This window comes from Rhamphochromis longiceps, linkage group LG20 (assembly GCF_057381845.1).
Source record: "Rhamphochromis longiceps isolate RC_006_pf linkage group LG20, R_longiceps_female_GT1.1, whole genome shotgun sequence".
NCBI classification, from domain to species: domain Eukaryota; kingdom Metazoa; phylum Chordata; class Actinopteri; order Cichliformes; family Cichlidae; genus Rhamphochromis; species Rhamphochromis longiceps.
In genome coordinates this window covers 3,302,009-3,324,627 of record NC_140576.1, presented here as the reverse complement: position 1 = coordinate 3,324,627, position 22,619 = coordinate 3,302,009, and the positions used below count along the sequence as shown (strand labels likewise).

Here is a 22,619-nt window from a genome sequence, read left to right as displayed (position 1 = left end):
CAATCTTAACCAAGGCGTGACTTTCTTTTGAACATGTGCAACAGCTGTTTGGAGCTTTTGGCACATTAATGGAAAAATTGGATCCGCTCGTGACAAAAACTGGCATTCACCATTGTGGAGACTCTGACCCCATCTTGTCTCCACAGGTGTTAAAAGACTCAGAGGTATTTTGGGTTTCATTACATTTTAATTAGAGTTTGTGTCCAGATGGATCTAAACTGAATGTAACCCACACTCAGACTTTGGAGTCGTGCATCTTAATTCACAAAAAAACCCTCAGTTTAGCTTTCAACAACTTCAAAAAGTGACTGGAGAGTATAGTTTGTAAAATGCACCCGGGGGTAAGAGCGAAACATGTGTATGGATTTAATCACATATATTTACATTTGTAGACTGCAGTAGTACAATTAAAGTAATTAGAGCTAGCTTGTTTTCCAGAGAACTGCCAGACTGCGGTGTGATGATTGCAAAAAGAATCGAGATTAACCACAATCCTATGGACAAGCTGTTCAGGCTTCACAAATTAAATATATACGCTCTAAATATAAACATGGACTTGCTCAAGAAAAAAAAAAGACTGTGCTTGCACAACTGTATTTATATTGTGCCAAAGTGTAGGCTGCTGCAGCTGAGTCCAGTCGACTGTGGGCCACACAATGATTTCATCTGCTAATAAGTCATGTAACGCTTTCTTGTACTGTAAGTCCTCGGTGTGCATCCGTGCAGAGATCTGATGGAGATCCAAAGCAGGTGAGAACTATCAGACACTAATTGGTGGTTTTCAAAGGTTCAGTTTGGGAATATAAGAAAATCCTTGTGGTTATGAAGCAGGAAACTTATTTCACCTGCGGTTTTTTTTTTTGTTTTTTTTTTCTAAATGACATCAGAAACAGCAGTATGCGACATTACGTGATGGCAGAGCTTCAGTTCATCCTTTGTCATTTTTTTTTTTTTTTTTTTTTTTTTTTTAATAAATAGGACAGGGGGAATGAATGAGAGAAAGAGGGGGAGAGAAAGAAAGAGAACCAAAGGGGAGAAGAGACGGTGAGAAGGGGGGGGAAGAGAGAGAGAGAGAGAGAAAAAAAAAGAACTCCTGGGTCACCTGTATGGAGAAAAAAAAAAAACAAACAAAAAAAACAAACAGAGGAGACAGCAAACAACAAAGAGCAACATAATAATAGAGAAAACAAAGCACCATCACAATAAACTAGCTAGTCATAGATATCAATATTTACTAAATAATAAACGATATTGTGCAGCACGCAAGATAGACAGCGCACAGTGTGCTTTGAGGTAGCAGCCAAGAAAGCTTTAGTCCGCGTCTGTGAATACCCATGTGTGCATACCTGTGTGGAGCAGCATGCTTGCATTCCAAAGGTTTCTCCATGTAATGATCTGCTAGGGAGTGTGGGGGGGCCACAGCCCCGTCCTCCAGGGTGTGAAGCGGGTATGGAGGAGATCAAAACTTCAGACATCCAGAGGCCCCCAGAACACAAGAGACCATGGAAGACCAACAGAGGGGCAGCCGCGCCACTGTTCCAGTAAGAGCTGAGGAGAGTCCCAGATGAGGGCTCGCCCAGCAGCCGCGGAGCAGAAGTCAGGGGGAGTTGCAGTGACGCACCCGTGAGCTCCGCCGGCCCCCAGCTGTGCCTGAGTGACCGAGCCCCAGGCCGAGAGGCCGGGGACACCCCACCTCCAAAGGGGCCCGACCGAGCCCCAGGCCCCAGGCCCCGACAAGCGGCCGCCAAGGAGTGAGCCGGTGTGTACCCGGACGCCCACCCCCAGACACAAAGAACCACCAACACACCGACACCTGAGGGAGTCCGCCACCGGCAGGGGAAGTGGTGGTGGGTGGAGATAGGCCTCCAAACCTGCGGTTTGTTGACGTAGAGATGTCACACATTAAGAGGGCTCGGCAGGAGTTCTTACAATTAGCAAAGCGAACAGCTGCTTCTTAGAGCAACAAACAGCTCGCTCAGCAGTTCAAGTGTTGAATCAGAGCAAACAGAAAAATTAATCGTGTGAGATAATTATAGCAAGTGCTGCTGTGCTCCTATTACAGCATGCGTTCCTAGAATGCATACATCATGTAAGAAGCATTCTGAGTCTTATAAAACAAGCATATTTTTTAAATCCACAATAGAACTGCAAACAGTGCTTGTCTTGTTATAGACTGCCAACGATCCCATGAAATAACAGTGTGGCAAGATTCACTAGTAAACATGGCATTCACTAACAAGTCCTTCTAACACTGTGTAACCCAAAAGCAAACACACGTTAAGGACCAGAAAGATTTACTAGCATGAAAATATTTGTTTTTTTACATTTCAAGCAATATGTTTGTGAAGTGACAGTAATTACACGCAACAGTAGTTAAACACAATGATCTATAAATATTTTGTCTCCCCCTAAGAGCTTTTTTTTTTAACATTAGAGGCCAAGCTGGTAATTAGAGAGACGGAAAAGATGGAGACAGTGAGGGTTTAAGTATTGCCTGTGTGGCATACTGATCCATGTTACAAAGGTGCCTCTGCAGTCAGGATGAAGGCTAAAAGAACAGCGTCTGGAAGGAAACGAATATTCATTTTCCAAACACCCCCCCACCCCCCTCAAGCAGCTGGGAATCAAAAACCCAGAAATATGTGAGGAAGAAGAAACAGAGGAAAAAGAAGAAACAGCTTTCAGGGGGAGGGCGCAGACAGATGGCGGATGAAAATCCTCAGCGGGAATATCTTTGGAGCTGATGTGTTGCATAGTAACAGACTGCATTCCAGTATCTAGACAATGCACTGATCTAAAACTTCTCTTTTATCTCCGAGTACTTTTAAAGGTGATGATTCATACCCAGACACGGAAGCAGTCTCTATTTGTGATGGTCATCAGGATTTTGATTGCATAATAGGGACAAAGAGTGGGAAGCAAGAACAATACAAGAAAGTAGAGACATACAGATAGAGTGGCTGAATATTTACTCAGCCACTCTCTATACCATCACGGATTGCGTTTAATAAGGTTCAGCGTGTAAGAATGTAGAGTTTCAAAGTGTTTTTGTTCCAGGATGTTAGGATATTATATCATATTATTATAAATCTGATTTGTGATTGAACCCTGTTTTATTTGATACATTAATTTTTTGTAACCTCTACATCATCACTGTTTCATTTTTTAAACCCTAACCCGTCTACATCAAACCCAACCCAGTGCTTGTTGTCGAGCTGCAGAAGGTCAAGTTTGTGAAGTGACACTTTTTCACTTGCATATCTTAGAAACGTGAGGCTGAGCTAGCTTGCAGGACTATTCATAATGTATACTTCCTTTTTTCATAGGTTTCATACCGGTAGGTTGAGTTTTCTAACATGACTCTAGCTTGGCTAGTTTTAGTTTCTTTTGGATGCTGCCAGGCAGCAAAGACCTCTTCACATTGCTCTGCTTATGTAATCTACATCGTCTCTATGCCTCACTTGCCCCTTTGGGTCAGTACAGGCAAGAACATCTCTCTAGTATGTGTATTCTCTGTGATTTACAGCTCCCGTGTCACTAAAGATCAATGTCATTGCTCTCCTCAGTGCTTCTCTTGGATACGCCCCTTCTTCTTGAACACTACAGTGACCCTATCCATTTCAGCAGGGGTTTTATATTGCAGTTCTTTATTTAGAGTCCTCTTCATTTGGAAGTAAAATTGAGATGAGACTAAATCTGGCGAAAATACTGAACCCCCTCTGCACCCATCCTCGCTGTTGGACTTGTTTCAGATCCCATCTCCCATCTCCTTATTTTTCTTTGCCCTACCCCCAACAGAAGCAGGAGAGTTGATGCTCAGTGGGAGAGCCCTCTGGTCCCATGTGCATCTTCAAATAAGCTGCACACACACCTCACAGTCCCCCAGACCACTAAAAGCACAGACTCCCGCCTGTAGCTATATTTCCCTAAGTGGAGCACACAAAAATGAGCAGAGTGCTGCCTGCAGTATGTTCGGCCTTCCCTTCACTAACACTTCTACGATAGCTGCAGGGACCTTAAGGATAACAGTTGCACAGATGCATTCACATTGCTCACTGGTGGAGATATGCTCTCTTTGGAGGAATGCATGGATCCTTTTAATGACTGCTCATGTTTTCTCTGAGTTAAGAGAGGAGCATTATCCATCATTTAGGCTGCAGAACTGAAAGGGAATCAAAGAAAGTTCCTTGATTTATGCTACTACAGTCGTAGTGACAATATGGTGTAATTATAGAGTAATTATTACTGCTGTGCACTCAGTCTGCTGCAGACAAACTAATCTAGCATTTAATCAGCATGAAGGACAAAGCGTCGGTTGCTGTTCATTTCTCCAGATGAGAGGATGGTGCTTTTGGGTGCTGTACCAAATGTCTCCATGTTATTTTGGCTTGTGCAGACACATGCAGGATGTGGCCTGTAGCCAAATCCGCTCTGTGTGTTTGTGCATGATCGTTAAGGGTACAGCTCACTGCTCCTCCCCACCCTGACATGCACAAGCAGTGTCACATTGTGTGCAGCAGAGCACGCCTTGGCCTTTGTGTGCGGTTGCCAAGTGATCACAAAGAAGGGGACAGAGCATGTTTGTGTGTGTGTGTGTTTGCCTGTTTTATATTTTAGATGTGACGATTGTTTGTGGGGAAATCCTCAGTATAAAACTGATGCATCCGTTTTTAAAATGTATTTTATTTGTAATCAACTGCACAAAATTAATCATCACCATTGTTATTTCATCTATTGAAACTTCTTCATCTCCAGTACATACTAGTATATGTATATACTTAAGAATAAACATCCATCCATTGTCATAACTACTGATCCAATTCAGGTTACACACACACACACACACACACACACACACACACACACACACACACACACACACACACACACACACACACACACACACACACACACACACACACACACAGGTTTCAGTGGAAGAAGTTGTGCTTTCCCAGTGTGACCACAGGAAACATTAAACAACTGTTCACATTTGACTGAGCTGATTGGTGGTGTAACTGGGGAAGTAAGGGGTCAAGAGAGAGCTGTAGGGGAGTCACGTTTCTGGTCACAGAGAGAGTTCAGAGTCAGGGGTCACACTAACAGGTGTGGAAGAGCTGGGACATAGCGTTTACTGTGTGCTGAACCTGTTCTGTTCAGATGTTCTGTTATGTTTGTAAAATAATGATGTAAAAGGATGTGCTCATAATGAAGTCATGGCTGCAGGGAGGTGGGCACATCCGGGACAGGTCATCAGACTACCCACAGGGTCTGTGGCTCTTGGATGTTTTGATTTGAGCTGGGCTTCAGCGAGACTTGCAAATTAATTTCAAAGCAATATGATAAATAATTGTTAAGACATTTTGTTAAGAAACACAAACATCAAGCTTACAGTGGAGGAATAAACCTCAGAAGATTAGAAGCCATTAGTCATTATGTTTGGGGAGCTATGAACATCTAAAACATTTTGTAAGAAAAAAAATTGATGGAGAATTATTGGAACTGCTCATTAACAGCAAGATTTTTTTTCTTTAATGCCTGCAAATTAATTTTAATATTGTTTTTGTTTCCTTCTATGAATAAAAAAGCCTTTTACTTTGAAAGTACATATTTTACTGCCAGATATGTTCAGATAACACATAAGAGGAAGGCAGTGTTCACATCCTGCTCCTTTCTTGAACAAAACTGGCTTTATAGGAAATTGATGGGTTTGGATATTCTGGCCCTGCCCTGCACTGCGGCAGAGGCAGAAAATCTGGTGTCTGTGTGTCTGTAAGTGAGCAAGAGAGGGGAAGGAAAGAGAGAGAGAGCCCACACTGCAGGACTCGACACCTCATCACACCTCATCAGTAATCTAAGATTCTGCACATTTCTGCACAAACAGATGGATACGCACAGTTTTGCTGTTGTGTTCGAGCTCCTTTTTAAAATAATAACAATAATAATAACAAATGTAAAAAATGTAGAAGATTTTAATCTGGTTGTGTACAAACAGGAAGTATAAAGTGACAGGTTACTTCTGGAATGTGTTCTTGTGTCTTTGAAGAGAGTTATCCGAGGACCCAGAACATGATGCTAATGTTACACAACAGCACTGAGGGCTGTCCACTTAGAGCCACATAATTCCTTTCAGATTTCCCTTTCCACCCCCATCCACCCCTACAGAAAAAGTCCTGTCCGGCACGAACATCGATTCATCATCATATACTATAAATATTAGTTCTTAATCCTATTTATTTTGCAGGTTGCACATTACCTTTGAATTTGAGTATATTGCTATCGACCTGCTGGTTCGTCACCATAGCGTCGTTCATTTCATTCATTTCTATATCTCTCATTTGAGAAGATGCTCCTGTTCTTTCCTTTTTTAAGTTGCTTACCTTGTCGGTCTCTGGTGTTTTTGTATTTATAGTCCTTTAGTTGTCAGTTCTTCTGTGTACCCCCTTTTTTTTGTTCTTCTCTCCATGTCTAAGTTTGCCTTTATTCTTCAAATGCTCATTGTTTTATGGACTTAGTGAGGCTACCACCGCTGCCAATGTATGGATGCAAGCATGAATGGTTGTTAATCTCTCTGTATTATCTCTCTGTTTTACTGGTAGCAGGTTTTAGTTCCCTCAAGTTGAGCAGTTAAGAAAATGGATAGACTGATGGTTTTATAGATTTTTGGCTCTTCCACCACCTTTTCATTTGAACTCAAATGTCTGGTTCTTATGTTCAAGAAACACACAGGGCTCTGAAGACAAATCCCTCAGCTGCACAGAATCAGCTCTGAGGGTTAAGATTGCGCACATGCTGTTCATGGAAAATCGCAAGTTACTTCAGATCATTACGCCAAAGAAAGAAATACCTTCACTATATTAGTTCACTTCCGTAACATTTGAGCTACAGCTGCAATTAGCTTAATTTCCCAGCCTAGTATAACAGGGGATTAATGACCCTGATGATACTGTCAGGAGCCTCTTTCAACATGATAAAGCACCCTGCTGTATGGCAAAAACTACTTAGGACTGTTTGAAAAGACAGAGAATGACAAAGAGCACAAGGTGAAGCTCTCAACACATCCCACAGATGATCATTCTCCAATGAGCATTTCTCAGAATGTATTATAAGTAGAAGTATAATCCAGAGAGCCCCCCACTGACAATCTCCAGGATTTCAAACATCTGACTGCTAACATCTTGAAGTCTGATATGTCGAGTCCTTGCCACAGTGGCTTGGAGCTGTTTGGCAGCATGGCTGGTGGACGATATGATGATGCTTCTCTTTTGAATTTAATTGCAATGTGGATTGATTTTCACTGTTACACATCCCAGTAAATTGGTTTGTGTGAGCGCTCCCTCTCCAACTTTTGTTAATGGCAACACAATAATCCTTGGTCAAAGTGACCCACTGTTTGTACTGGAGACAAAGAACCCCTCCAAGGTAGCTGCAGATGGCAGACATTCAACGAAGTGCCAGGGTTGATCCTAAAAATGCACTGGACTGTGCCACTTCTCCTTCACCAAGCCCTCGCGGTACATACTACAGCTGAGTGGGTAAGTGAACTCTCTGTGCCTAGCCAGATGTTGGCCTAATTTACTATGACTTCCAGCATATGTGGCCCATTTACATGTCCTCACACCCAATGTGTCTGTGTCGGCATGTGTACAATGTCTGCCTCTATTTCAGGTGTTCTAGCAATCCCCCTAGTGACAGCCCATAATTCACTTTGTTTTTAGCAAAAAAAAAAAAAGCCGCAAGAGCTAAGCTGACCTCAGGACAGCTCAGGTTCATTTTCATGTCATTTTTAAAAAATGTTTCAAGTCATTATGATGAGTTCATTTTAGAAATTCAACACCAACACAAGAATGTCTTTTATCATTAGTAAAAAGAAAGAAAGAAAAAGCCTTACCACATAATTTGGTGTGCTCCTGTTGCTCTGCGTATTCAGGTTCCCATTACGGCTAGAATCCGCTTTCATACGGCAATGGGGGTCTGACTTGTTTTGCTTACAACCAGTCACCTTTCTGATAATTATTGAATCATGAAAGAGATGTCTACTCCATCACCTGACTGCAGCTATGATCACCTCTACTGAATGCTTAAATGAGCTTCATCCGCTGTTTTGTTTTGGCAGTCCACATCTCCTTTGGTTCAGTCTTGCCACTCTTACCACAATCCTCTACAGATGCTCCGGGAATTTTTTTTTCCATTAAACAACAACTTTAGAACTTTACACTATAGGTGTAAAACACCAAACAGATAAAGTTTATGAACATTTTGTGAGGATGGCATTGCATAAAACAGATAAGAATAGAAAATGTGAGGGCATATGTGTTGGCTGGCTTGCTTGAGCTCATCTGAGACACTTCCATAGCTGGCAGCAACCAGATGTGGTGCATTTGAAGATGGACGAGAGCAGATAAAAGCAGCCTTTAAAAAACAACAACAAAACACCGTCACATAACTTGATTCAATTAATTAAAATAGGATAGAATCTTTCCTTCTTCATCCCAACATGTTACTTATGCAGGTAAACATGTGTTATTTACATTTTTTCCCCACTCTGGCTATAATTCCCTGAACGGTAACTAAGATCTAAGATCAGGATTGTGGTAATGGAAAATGACAGTAATCCGCCATCATCCTGATATAAATTTACTCTATCCTTAATGAGGCAGTGACACAGAGCCTGTTAAAGGAATTATTAGCTTCGCTTGAGTGGAAAAGATAAGCACCTCACTTCCTGCAGACGTGACTGGGGAGATACTGAGCAGATGTCTAGTGTAGTGTATTGTTTCATAAGCAAGTGATCAAAAAAAATAAAATAAATAAATAAATAAATAGATAACAAGAACAGTGAATTTAGGATGCCAAACGGGGCAAGCTTTATTCAACACAGCAATAAAGAAGAAGAAGAAGAAAAAAAACAAAACAAAAAAAAAAACAAAAAACAGTCAACTTTTGAAAAAAGATTTCAAACAAATGTACATGTCAATCAACAAACAAACAAAAAAAAAAGAAAAAAAAAAAAAAAGAAGCAAAATAGCTACCAAATAAATAAATCACATCAGCAACAATACTTCCATCAGACACCCTCGAAGATGCTGTACAATGACTATAAAACAAGAGACGGTATGTACAATCGTACAACTTTAATAGGACATGCTTAGGAGTTTGACTGCACCATTTTTACCACACACTGACTACAACACAAAGGCTGCATATTAACTGACATGGTCATTGAGCCGCCCATGTAAACCATCATCAGAAGGCCTGGCAGAGAAAAACCCAGAGAAAAATATCAAGATTTTTTAATTTTTATTTGTTTTTATTATTATTTTTTTTTAAACAAGCTACGCAGTAAATGCTTAAACGATGCAGTAATAATGGATGTGGGGATGTCTGCTTGTGAGCTAACCCTATCTGTCCACACAACCAACCCAAGAGCCAGTCTCTGTGTTTCTGAGCTGAATTGTTGCTAGGCAATGCTGAGGAATTTTGTGTGTGACCATGAACTGGAAGCCTTTGTGCAAATCACCACTTTAAGTTCCTCCAACTACCAGGGGCAGTCCACAGCTCCGTACAGACAGAGCAGCCATTTCAGAAAAATCTCAAAAACAGCACGGAGACTCACATCATGCCATTAAATACATAAAAACATACACACACACGCACACGCGCGCACACAAAGAATGGAAAAATAGCTTTCTTTGGACAGGGCCAGCCTGTGCAGTTTGATTACTTGTTCTCCTTAGTCCCACATTATCCCCCCCCTCCACCCACACTAGCCCTTGATGAATAATTGCTAGACTTTAATGTATAGTTCAAATTTGAAAAAAAACAAAAAAAACAATAAACAATTCACTTGAGGCATACTGCCTCAGTGGTTTTATTATGATTATGTTGAGCTGACAGCAACAACTCAAATAGCATGTTGTTCCTTCTTGTTTGGAATACTCTGATCTAGTTCATAGCGCAAACGCCGTCCTTGGTTTTCTATATACCGATCACCACTTACACAGGGGGAAGGAGGGGCTATATCAGCAGCCTTTTGTACAGCGGAGATTGAAACAATCTCTAACATGTCGATCCATGGAGCACTTATAGCATGACAGTAATCACAAAGCTGCGTTGTTATTGCCACGCAGGTTACTTTTGCATCACAAAGCACTTAAATCGTTATTGCTTTATGGTTAGAAGCATGGAGATCGATGCTGCACACACACATAACCATGAAGCCTAAGATTTAAGCTCAGAAAAGCGTCTGATTTTTCCCTTTGTTTTTGTTTTTTTTTTGCAATGTAACCTACAGTAAGTGCTGCTTATTGGATGTGAACAGATTTTACAAGTGTGTGCAAAACAAAAATCAGTCCTTTTGGAAGAATTGAATCAAGTTGAGGGTGCTACATTGCATTGATGCAAATGTGAGGAGTCCACAGGCATATTACAGTAATTACAGTATTCAAAAATCTCATTGACTTCTGGGAACTCAATATGAAAGGCATTTTTTTCAAAACTGCATACCATTTGAGAATTGTTGAAAAACTGTCAACAATGCAATGCTACAGATTTTTTACTGAAGAGTGTCTGAAAATACAAACCATTTCAGGTCAGTCTGACTTCCATGTAGGCGTGATCTTATTCTTTTTAGATTTGCCTCCTAACACCTTAACTCGTATCGATAACCAGCCACGGTTCAATAATCAACAGGCTAAGCAAAGCTAAGCTCAACATTGAACCGACTGTGGTTAAGCTCCTGGTCACCACAAGAGCAATTAAATGTGTCTATCCCACCAGACTCCAGCAGTGATAAAAGACACCCTGGAAGTCCAGCTAAACCTCTGCTTATATTTTGTGTCCGTTCCGCATTTCTGCAGTCGTTTTGTGTACACGGAGCCTCTTCAGCATCTTCCAGTTATTCCACTGAAAGCTTGCAGAGCAACACTATCCAGAGCTACACAGCCATGCATCAAGAATCCGTGCAGGCTGGCATAGCCTAGACTGCTGTAAGCACAGCAGCCTGTGCTCACTGCTCTCATCCCTGCTGTCATCACTGCTGAGACAATAAGAACATCTCTCTATGTAATAGCTCTCACGGTTTGTCCCATTGCTCCCTGTACATCTATTCTATGTACTTCCAGTAAATGGGGAAACCAGTGACACACTATATCACACCCCACACACCTTACTAAGAGGGATGTACAGGATTTTTGCTATTTCCTGATGGTTTCATGCTAGATTTATTTTTTGAGTTAAAGAAAAAAAAAAATATCCACTGAATTTTTCGAGAGGCATTTACATCACAAGATTAAACGTCACACGTTGCACATTTCCATTTCGGACAAAATCAACATGTGCCTATAGATAGTAAAATTAGACAGATGTAACACCATTGTAGTTGCATACTGTTCACAGGTGAAAATAAAATGGTAGCTTGGTGATCAAACCTCGACTGATATTGTTTGTTCGAAAGCAAAAAACAAACTAACAAACAAACAAAAAATAAACAGTGGAAAAGGATGGAGGTGCACTAAAAGGTTCAGGAGCAAGTGGACAGCGAAGTGTCCACCTCTTCTGAGTGGTGTTTGGTTTCTTGGGGGGGTGAGGGAAGGATTCAGCAGGTAACCCTGATAAAACCATCGTGCCCACCCCCCCTTCCCCGAGACCAAAGACGCAGGGGATGTGGGTTTAATGTGAGGACTGTAACCCAAGAGGTCTCCACTCACATTACCGAGCAGCTCTTGGCCTTCTCCTTCTTGAAGGTGGTGGAGATCAAATCTGACTTGCTGGGCAGGTGAAGAAGTCTTTTGGAGAGGCGTCGGGTGGGGCTGGGCTTCGGGAGAGGCTGCAGCTTGTTGATGCAGGCCATCGCAGCGGTGCGGAATACGCTGTGAATGCTCTTCTCCGAGGTGAACGCCGAGCACTCGAGATAAGCCTCTGCACCCAGCTGCTTAGCCATAGCAGAACCCTGCAATAAATGAAGCAATAACCGATACTGTTCATGATATTCTTCCATGGTGCCGTTTAATTTTTTCCTGTGATATAGTGTGGAGACAAGTCCTTTGGGACGGGGTGTTACAGGAAAGGCATATGTGTAAAAATCTGCACACACACACATGGATCTTCGTTTGTTTCTTTTGTCTCACCTGTTCATAGGTGATTGGAGTCTGCTTCTGATTGGACAGCTCCATCAGTGTGCAGACATCTGTGCGAAGGTCGGTCTTACAGCCGATGAGTAAAATACGTGTGCTTGGACAGAAGTCCAGAATTTCAGTTTTCCACTGTGGACCCAAAAAGGTGATCAGTTGGTGTATGGTGACAAATAGTCTGTTAATACACTTTGGAGTCACAGTAGGCTACAAGAGAGAATAGGACTTTGAAGTAAAGTGACCTTAAGTCATTACCTTCTTCAGACTGCTGTCCACAGTATCTGGGCGGCTGATGTCAAAACACAGCAAAACTGCATCTGAGTCACTGTAGCACAAGGGCCTCACATTGTCATAGTACGGAGAACCTTACAGGAGAGAGAGGAGAGCAATGTTATAACAAACTATGAAAATGTAGACAAAAGTAGTTTTGCATTCCATAAAACATTTCCTAGAACTTTTGGATGCTCAGAAATATTTTTAATCATGTTTTTTTAAGAGGAAACTTCCAGTTTTGCTGCTGTTTAACCAGGTCTAGTCTTCTTTAATATGCCAGGTCAATTAATAGTAACTTCATATTGCTGGTTTGTGTGACAAAAGAGAACTCCTGCATAGCCATAGTTAGGTGTGAATGAACACATTTGCTGTTCAGGTTATTTAACATCTGATGGTACAGAAAACTGTAAAAGTATGTTTCTTAGATTTACACTTTACATATTACTTGTTAATGCGATTTGCACTAATATCTCTCTCTCTTCTTTAATGTAACCTCATGTTTATTTAATTTTCATTGTTTTATTAAAAATGACTGTTATACAAAATTTATACATACATAACAGTATATGCATCTGTTGTTAATTGTAGGCTGTGCCATTTTTATTCTTTATCCTGCTGCTGTAACACAATAATTTCCCTTGTGGGATCAATTAAGTATCCATCTTAAATGTGCAATGCTTCAAGCTACATTTGTAATATAAAGTGTGTATACATGCAAGTTTAGAGCAATTTGTTTTTTCATTTTTAATTTAGGCCAGATCCAAGAGCTGTGAGAACAGGAAGTTGGTAAAAAAAGAAAAGAAAAAAAAAAGAAGATTGAGCAGGAGACGAAGAGCAAGAGAAATCATCTGCTTAAGTTAGGTGTGCGCGGCATCACTTCTTCCCACTGAGCTCCACTTTGCTGTTGCTAAAACTGCTACTTTTGCTGCTCCTATATTCTTGGCTGGCATTTTAGAAGTGAAGATGACAATCGAGCACTAAATCCTCATTGATCTTCTCTTGCAGTAGATTACGCAAGTGGAACGGCAGGGCTCGGGGCAGGCAGACGCTCCCACTCATGCTCAGAATCCTTAAGTAAGCCACCCACCCCCCCAAAAATCCTCTGCTCGGCAAGCAATACCTCCAGTCCCTCTGTTACCACAGCAACAGCCTTGGAATCCACCATCTACATCAGGCATTCCTCCTGGCTCTCTGTAAAGGCTCGCCTTAACTGCCACTCAATCATTTTACACCACTAGCGGCCCACCCACCTACTGCTGGGGACATTCCTCTTCTCTGCGACAGAGTTTGGGACCACAGACATATGCCCATCACACAAAATGATTCACATGCGCCGGAACCACAAGCGCTAACACAGACGCACACTTTTTAAATTCGGATGCATGCAGAGGTGAATCTGGTCCCTTATCAGATGAAACAGAAGAGGGGCTGCTCAATGGGATTAACATGTTTACTTTAGTCTGTGTGAATCCCAAAAGGGATTCAGCGTTCCTTTTATAGCTACAGATAACACAAGCAGTCTGTGTAATAACTCATTGCACAACCGTCCTAATTGATTTACGGTGCAGAAACAATGCAGCAGAAGAAAACATAAAAAAAAAGCACATGAAACACGGATGCGTGCATGTATGTGTACACAAAAACGGATATGTGCTTATGAATACTTAATGATTTTCCACATTATCAAAGGGTAAAACTGAATTTGCCAGCTGCTGGGTGCCGTGAGTGGAATAATGACAAGCTGTGATGAAATTCCTCAGGACTCAATGTCCTGAAGAAAGTAAACACTGTTGCAAAAGAACAAAGGAACATGCTTGCGTTACAGCTCCATTTCCATGCCTTTAGAAATAAAAATGACTTTTTTCTATTCTTGAGTTAAAAAAAAAAAAAAAAGAGAGACAATTTGATTAAATTATTTACAGATGTCACATATAAGAAAACACCATCGCTTTTACACCACATACACCTAATTGTAGCAGAAAAGCCACAAACACAACTTTGTGTTTGAAGAATTTGAGACATATGTCATGTCACACATGTTAAAAATCACACATGTTAAAATCAGAAGGATTAGAGACACTAATATTACGAGTTTCGGTGCCACGCCATATACGTGAGGTATATAATGGGAAAGTCAGAGGTCGGGTGCTCCAGAAATCGTTTCAATCTCCTGTGAGGGGTTATCACAGAGCCAGCAAACAAGATGTGATTCTGCATTAAATGGCCACTGATCTAAATGCAACAATCAATGGAAGGCTACACCAGAGGTCCGAGAGCCGATGCTTTTAAAGCTGACAAATCAATTAGCCTGCCAAGATGGAAGGGGGGATGCAAAGGACATCTAAGCCTCCCCCACCTTTCTTTCTTTGTTTTTGGTTACTATTGTCCTCACATATAAATAAAACTTCTATTTGTTGTGTTGGACAAACAATGCACAAATCAGTAAACATACTGTACTTACAGCAACATACAGCACCTCAATATTAGTATTCAAACCCCCCGTAACATGTTACTTGGCATAGGCGCAGCTTCGGCAGCACCTTCCTTACACACCAGGGCCTAGTTTCTAATCTTGGAAGAAATAGCTGTTACTATTGTGGCAAGAAAAAGCCACAGGAAAAAGAAGAGCGGGAGCCAAAGTATACCCTACTGAGCCATATCACAAAGAGACCTCCTCTGCCATTAATCCCTCACCCCCTGCAGTGTAATATCACAGGTTACTGCTATCTGTCTCTTTCACTCTCTTCCCTTCCTTTCTCCATTGCAGCAAACCACACAATGGTTTGGGTGCTCATGCAGCGCCTATAAGCATGGCCCAAATTATGGCTTTCCTCCTTGCATGCCTCTATACAACAGATGGAGAGTTTCTGAGGCATAAAACATGGAGAGTGAGGCAGAAAAGAAAAAGGAGTATAACCAAATTCTTGTGGCTGAGCTGAACTTCATCCGTCTTGATGGTGCGGTGCCCAGATCTGAGTGTTTGAGGTGAGGATTGGGCCTAAGTGGATGTAGGCTTCACAGGGCTGAAGACGGAGGCCCTTGTGTTGAAGGCTACAGGTGGGGGAGGGGAGGATCGGCTTTGTGTTTGCCCGAGCGAGAGTATAACTGTGTGTCTGTGGATGTGTGCTAAAATCGAGTGAGTGACATAGCCTGTTTTCATCATTAGCACTCCTCCTCTCACTACGAAAATGCGGAGGTCAGACAGATTAATGATCCAGTGATGGGATGACTCACAGATATGGGGACGAGAGGAGCCCTGCGCCTCCACCCACACTCAGCCGACTGGGAGCTGTGGTGCTGCCGCAGGACTACGGACTTCACAGCACGCTCCAAAAAACATATTATATTGCATCAAGCAGTTGTTCCCTGGATTCACATAAGCCAGTCAGAATTAGTGCTGAAGCCCCCTGCAGGGTGAAGGAGGTGCTTTTTTCCTAAGCGTTATATGATCTGCTAACAAGCTTTACTTTGACATCATCATAGTTGATGACACTGGATTAAGAAAATTAAGTCCAACATCAAAGAGTTTGATTTAAAAATCCTGAAATGTTGATTTGGATAAAATAAGGCAGGAAACATTTGAGAATATAGCCGGTTTTTCTCAGATAGTGTAAACTGATTGTTGGACAACAGTCCATGAAACATTTAGCAAAGCTAAACACTACTAATAAAAAAAAAAAAAAAAAAAAAAATAGATCACTGATGAATCAATGATGGAAAAAGATGGAGGAATTAAACTGTACCTGCTTACAATTCTAAAAAGCACCTAAGTTTTACAAACTGGGTGCCTATTAGAGAAATCACATGACATATGGTCATCAACATGACAATTAAATATTAAAAATGCCCCCTTTTACAATCCAGCAGAGTGTTTCATCAGCTTAAATGGACATTGGATTCATTCCAAGTCAGTCTTATGTATACATCATACAATAAGTGATTATATAGACACACACACACACACACACACACACACACACAGTACGATCTTGAACTTCAAGGCTTCGTCAGCAACATCATTAAACCTGAAATAAATTACACACCAACATCTTAATGGGATTTATTTTCACTATCTGTGCGCTACACCAGACAGAGCTCAGCTTCCCTTCTTTCCCCTTTTCCCCAGCATTCCTGATCAGATAAGCCTGGTTAAAACTGGTGGATTGATTTTAGACTGTAAATCCATATTGGAGCTGAGAGAAGGAGCCGCCTGCCATGTGGAGCCAGTGATGAGGTCAGTGCAATCAATGAAGGGGAGCTGGGATAATGAGGAGACCGTCTCAGTGTGGTGTGGGCCAGGGTGGCACAAACTCCACGCAATTAGAGCAAATTACAGCACAGGAGAGGAAACTGTGCGGTGTGGCTAACAAATACCCCTTTCTGCCTGTCACCCATCACCACGAGCCTGACAGCAGATACCTGTGATAAAAGAGTCATCTATAAAAGATGAGGGGGAAGGGGACCACATGCGGTCTCCTCTGAGAGTGTGAGGGGCAGGTCTTTTAAATCAAATCTATTGTGAATAAAAATAGATTTTATTTTTTTTGGCCCATTTTCAAATAGTCTGCTATGCACGTGCATATTGTACTCTTTTGTACTTGGTATTGAATTGTGCCATAGGTGTTTGGTAAAGGGCAGGGAGTGGCAATCTATGCAGATTAGCCAGAAAGTAGCAAAGAGGGAGCAACAAAGGGAACGCTCAAGTGAAAGAAAGAAAGAGCCACAAACTCACTGGGTCAGTCAGAAGAGGTTGCCCAGCAGTCCCATTCACAGTCTTAATCCCTTGCATCATGCTGTTTGAGTGGCTGACCTGGAGCAGCATATGGAGGGGGAATGCAGGTCACTAGAGTTTTTTGAGCTCCCTCCTATCTGTCTGCTCCAGAAAAACTGTCCTGCTCAACAGAATGTAGCTCTGTGTGCCCATCATCCCTGGGCACCAGGCCCACTCCTGCTGGCCAGACCAAAGGTCCAAAGTCTGGGATTAAAAAACGGGATTTGGTCTGGGGACGGAATTACACTCACTTTTCTCCTCATTTTGCCGCTTTGTGATAATGGGAGGGGGAAAAAATATGAGAGCACAGTAAATACTGCATCATCTCATACAAATGGGTCTGTTATATAAAGGATCTGTTGTACACAGACACAGGTGTGCACAAAAATGAATAAATAATCACACTTGTACTGCCAGTGTGACCTAGTCAGGCTGCAGCACGAGTGTGGACGGAGAGGAATGTGGCCTGGCGAGAGAAACTATTGTGCAGCGAGCATGAAGGGAATCAAACAGGTGCTGCAGACCCGTGCTCGCAGTATTCAGGTCAACACTCTGAACAGCAGATTTCCTGGGAGATCTACAATGACACATTGACCCTCTTTTTCACGCTTAGTGTAAATGAACATATGATGCACGGAGTCAGCATTAAAAACAAGCGAGGCGGAATAATCAGTCTTTTCTGCCCAGTTTTTCCACTGCAACACGCTTGGCACAAAAATGCACTTGTAGATCTGCAGAGTCCTTTACATCCAGACACATCCAAAAAGGGGGACACTTCATATCGGAGGAAATTTAATTTGTAGTAAATGGGAGATTTGAAAGAGTATATAGTTCAACAAGTACACATCCCATGTACCTCTGCATCAACAGGGGGGAAATAGACTATAAAGCCCTTCCCTAAGTATTTACCAATGTTTAACAACACAATGTTTCCATTTTCGTCCTCCAAAATAAAAAAATGTCATGACGAAAATGAATAACTGGGAAAAAATACAGAGACTGGTGTTCCAGCAAAAACAAACACTCATTACATTCACGCGGCATTGCCAAATCCTCTTCAGTGCGGCAAGCAGGACTGCAGATCACACACCACATGCACACGGAAAAGGTGATCGGTTACCTGAAGTGTCCCACAGACTGAGCTCCACTCGCTGCTCTTCCAGTTCCAGACAGGCTGTGTAGTTTTCAAATACCGTGGGCACGTAGGTCTGGGGAGCAATTAGCAACACGGTGCCGTTAGTGGGGAGTTGTCAGGCAGCTACAGGTAATGGAAGTTAACTAATCAGTGCTATACACAAAACACACGCACTGACCAATAAAACAATAAGACAAATCTATATCTCTTCTCAATTTGACAGAATTTCGGATCAATTAATCACTTTAATCGCTGCAGCTGCAGGAGATATTCAACGCAGGCCACTGTGAAAGGAAAGCACCAGCTAAGAATGCGCAGAGAACATAATTCCACTGACCACATGATGAAACAATAATGCTACCGATGATATAAAGGTCAGTAAATAGGAAATAAACTTAAAAGCAAGAAATTTTAGGAAATGCGCAAGCAATATGTCACTATCCGCAACAGACGCACTGTTTTCTCCGTGCCGTTTCCAAATCATTTGATGAAAACCCAACACCACGATTGTCAAGAGAACACAGGGCAGACTTTTCTGCTCATATATTTTACTTCAACACGAGTCACATTTTTGCATACCTCTGGATAACAATCCTTCGCCAGGACTTGCAACATCGCCGTTTTTCCGCATTGAACGTCTCCCACAAGAACCAGTTTACATCTCACCACCAGCGGTTGTGTATTTCTCCTTTCCTTCATGATCCCAACAATGCTCCAGAGGATTTATTTAGCAGAAAAAGGGAAAGACAAAGAAACAGCAGAACAGCCCAGCAATTGTTGTCCCAGCTTGACTGAGAAACCCGGTGTCTCGCTCTCGAAGGATGCCCGCAGTTGATCTGATTGAATTTGCCACTGCGGCTCTTTATACAGGCAAGCAGCAGCCAATAGGAGCGCAACATTCCACAGGCTCCCTTTACTGCACTCGAGTTATTCTGTCTGGGAGGATGTGACAGCAGATATCTCGAAATACTTCCAAGATTATTGTGCAAGAAAGAAAGTGTAATAGATTTAGACGCATTTGTCCACGAGTAGGACTAAAAAATTGTAATCTCCCTGTGCAATCATCGGTTTACATAGTTTTATTTTTTAACATAGAAGATTAAAGAACAATGTAATCTGCAGCCACCCCCTGCAGACTGTTGTTTTGTCACCTGTGTGTCTTGTCACAAACTGACTTATTAAATTGACTCGACTGGCTGAATCGATAGCACCACTGGCTGAGAACAATGGGGCTCTCCCTGCTAATTAGTTTATTTTGATTTGCACTTCAGTCAAGTCACATTTATTTAGCAAACACGTCTCCTTCGGCTTTTTTTTTTAAAATGTATTTTTAAAAATTATTATTAAAAAAAACATCTCTTCCCCCTTTGTGGGGCAAATTATGTATAATCTTTGACTGTCTGTTATTTAACACTATTATATTATATAGAAGTGTAATAGCACAAACATCATTTTGAAAGCACTGATTGATAGATGGGAATGGCGCAACGTTGGAATGATTGTTTACCGATCAAAGGTCTGACCTTTGTCTGTGTGGTTACTCAGTAATGTCATCATGTTGACATGCGGTGGGACGGTGTGAGGCCCCCCTGAGGTGACCATCTATCGGCTTCCCACAGGGTCAAGTCAGAGGCCTGGTCTCTCAAAGCCCTGGAAACACGCAAAAGCTGACTTTCACACCCTGGAGGTTATTACTGTATGGAAACAGCGCCTCGTTGTTAGGAAAGGGGAAATTAAAAGATAAAAGTCAATTAACTTCCCTCTTCTTTGTCTGGCGACCTCCTGGCTAATTTACTTACTGTTGCCAATCACAGCTCTTTCAGTTTTGACCCAGTGGGTCAAAGCAATTTGCCTTTGTTCACAAACAGCTCATATCATTCATCCGTCGAGCTGCCTTGTCTTTTACAGCCTAACGTGTCTCGCTGCCATCACACATAAGGTTGTTAATAAAGGATGTGACTGCAGGGGGAAATGTTCTATGATGCTGTTAGCCTTTCATTCCCACCGTTGATCACATCTGACCAGGTAGTACTCTCTATTTGGTTTGTGAGGTTTGCTCAAATAAATTGAAGTTTTAGTGTTTTTAGAGTTTGAAGGGTTAAAGAAAAATCTATCTAAAAATCTTGTATTGCTTAGATAACAGGAGAAGCTATGAAATCAGGCTAAAGGAAGGCAGGGGTGAGAATAACTGTGAGGGCAAGTAATAAACTTGTATTCCACGATAAAAATGTGTGTTTTCGACTAATCCAACAACACAGCAACTCCAGTAGAAACAATGTAAAACCTCTAAGCTTCATTACTTACAACTAGAGCAATATCAATATACATAATTATTGCATTTTAAATATTTAATTACAGGTCAGTTAAAAAATACTTCCCCACTGATCGGTAAAGTAAATAAGATACAGTGATGCAGAAAGTATGAAAAAGAAAAGTTGCAGGTTACGAACTCTCTCTAACCCTTCTAAACTAACTGCAGCATGACGTCTGTGTGATCACCACAGATGCCCTCTGATGGGACAGAGACAGGTGGCTGTGAATAATCATCAGGCATAAAGTGACACCTTCCAATATGGCTGGTACAGGGAGATGAGGAAGAGAGGTAGGAGGAGGCTGACTGCAGGAAGCATTGACACTTTAGGCTATCACACCTTGATGTATTGGGTGACAGTGTTGGTAGCTAAATCAACAGACTGAGAGTGGCGGCAGTCTACAAATAGCCCCAGAAAAACAAACAAAAGATGAGTCAAGATTCTGATTTTATTTATTTATTTTTCTGCCACAAAATCGTCACCAGATGGAGCTGTAACCCCGGAGGTCTGGCATAAATTTAACATGTGCTACATCAAATTAACACACTTTAAGCATCATTTTGCATTTTTTGAGTCTCTCTGTAAATAGGCATCGATTCGATCAAATATGGAAGTTATATAAATCTGTCAGTTCGTGAAATATGGTTTTATAGTGTACTGTACACAGCAGCTACTGCAGAGAGAGCTCCAGGTTTTCCTGCTTTGCTTTTTCATTTATTTTGAGTCCAGTCCTTTTACCTGGCTGTTTTTTTTTTCTTGTTTGTTTGTTAAGCCACCTAACAGTGATCTGTGCATCATTTGAATATAAAGATCGCCTAAATCAAGGGATTAACCAATCTTGTGTCTAAACATAACAAAATATTTAGAAAAGAACCGATTTGAAATTGTATTTTTAGTCACCTTGTTACTAGTAACCTGTACAAAATACATTGAAAAACAATCCATAGCAGATGAACACTAATTGAAAGTCATGTTCATGATAAATAAGAAAAAAATCCAGCAAGAACATGACACGGGGCCTGATGATCCATACACTGCTTAATGAAGCCTCATAACGAATGGTTGCAGTGGAAGGATGGCTGTTCAAGAAGTTCATCTTAAGGAAGGCAATGAGAGAGAAAAGGCAAATTACACAAGAACAGAGCCCAAAATCAGCAGCAGGTCAAGGTTGTCAACATGCAAAGAGTGTGACTGGCAAAAGCCCAAACACACTGCCAGTTTACTAAATGCAAACCTGGAAAGAAAAACATCCAATAGAACATTTCCAGTCCAGTCTGGGCCTCCCCAGAGTCTGGACCTCAATACTGATGCAGTGTGGAATCATTATAGAAGAGAATGGACTCAAAGGCTGGAGGACTTTTCCCGAAGACGTCTTCAAGAAATGACAAGGAAACTTGCCTACAAGACCGATCGAGCTGTGTTAAAGAATAGATGTTAGATGTTAAAGATGTCCATACTAAACATTGACTTTCAGTCTCATTAGAATAAAAAAAATGTCTGTTTTTGCCTTATAGACTGTGTTTCCATGTATGTTTACACATACACTGAGCCTATTTCCCAGTTTTTGCTAATAAAACAGAAAGAAATGAGGGGTGGCTCAAGACCTTTCCAGGGTACTGTAAGCCCTGGACCAATGGTAAAAGATGATCATGTTCCAAATAACATGTATATGAACAATGTTAGCAGATTTGTTTCTAACTCTAATCCCGTGTTAGCCTGCTGTGTTAACCCTGGTGAACTGTCCAGGGTGTAGGCTGCCTCTCGCCCAGCTAGCTGGGAAAGGCTCCAGCCTCCCTAGTGACGCTTAATTGAATAATACAATAATATATTGCTTACATAGGAAACACAGGTCATAATGAACGAAACAAGTGGCTTATTAGTACTTATATAAATTATGTTAGTAGATTGTTTTTCAGTGAATGATGCAAAAGTATGTGTGGGTTGATTATAGAGATCCGGAATATGTTGTTAAATTTGTTATGACCCCTCCCACCCCT

At 41.5% G+C, this 22,619-nt stretch overlaps 1 protein-coding gene across 1 annotated transcript; it reads right to left on the bottom strand.

Moving 5' to 3' along the window:
• Positions 1-8,841: 8,841 nt before the first annotated feature.
• Positions 8,842-19,159, bottom strand: rnd1b (Rho family GTPase 1b). Its single transcript, XM_085394067.1, has 5 exons — positions 18,890-19,159; positions 18,296-18,383; positions 12,387-12,496; positions 12,129-12,263; positions 8,842-11,950 (listed from the first exon to the last, which is right to left on the bottom strand). The coding sequence occupies exons 1-5, from the start codon at positions 19,007-19,009 to the stop codon at positions 11,705-11,707; spliced, it is 699 nt and encodes a 232-aa protein (XP_085250193.1). The 5' UTR covers positions 19,010-19,159; the 3' UTR covers positions 8,842-11,704.
• Between the last annotated feature and the right edge of the window lie 3,460 nt (positions 19,160-22,619).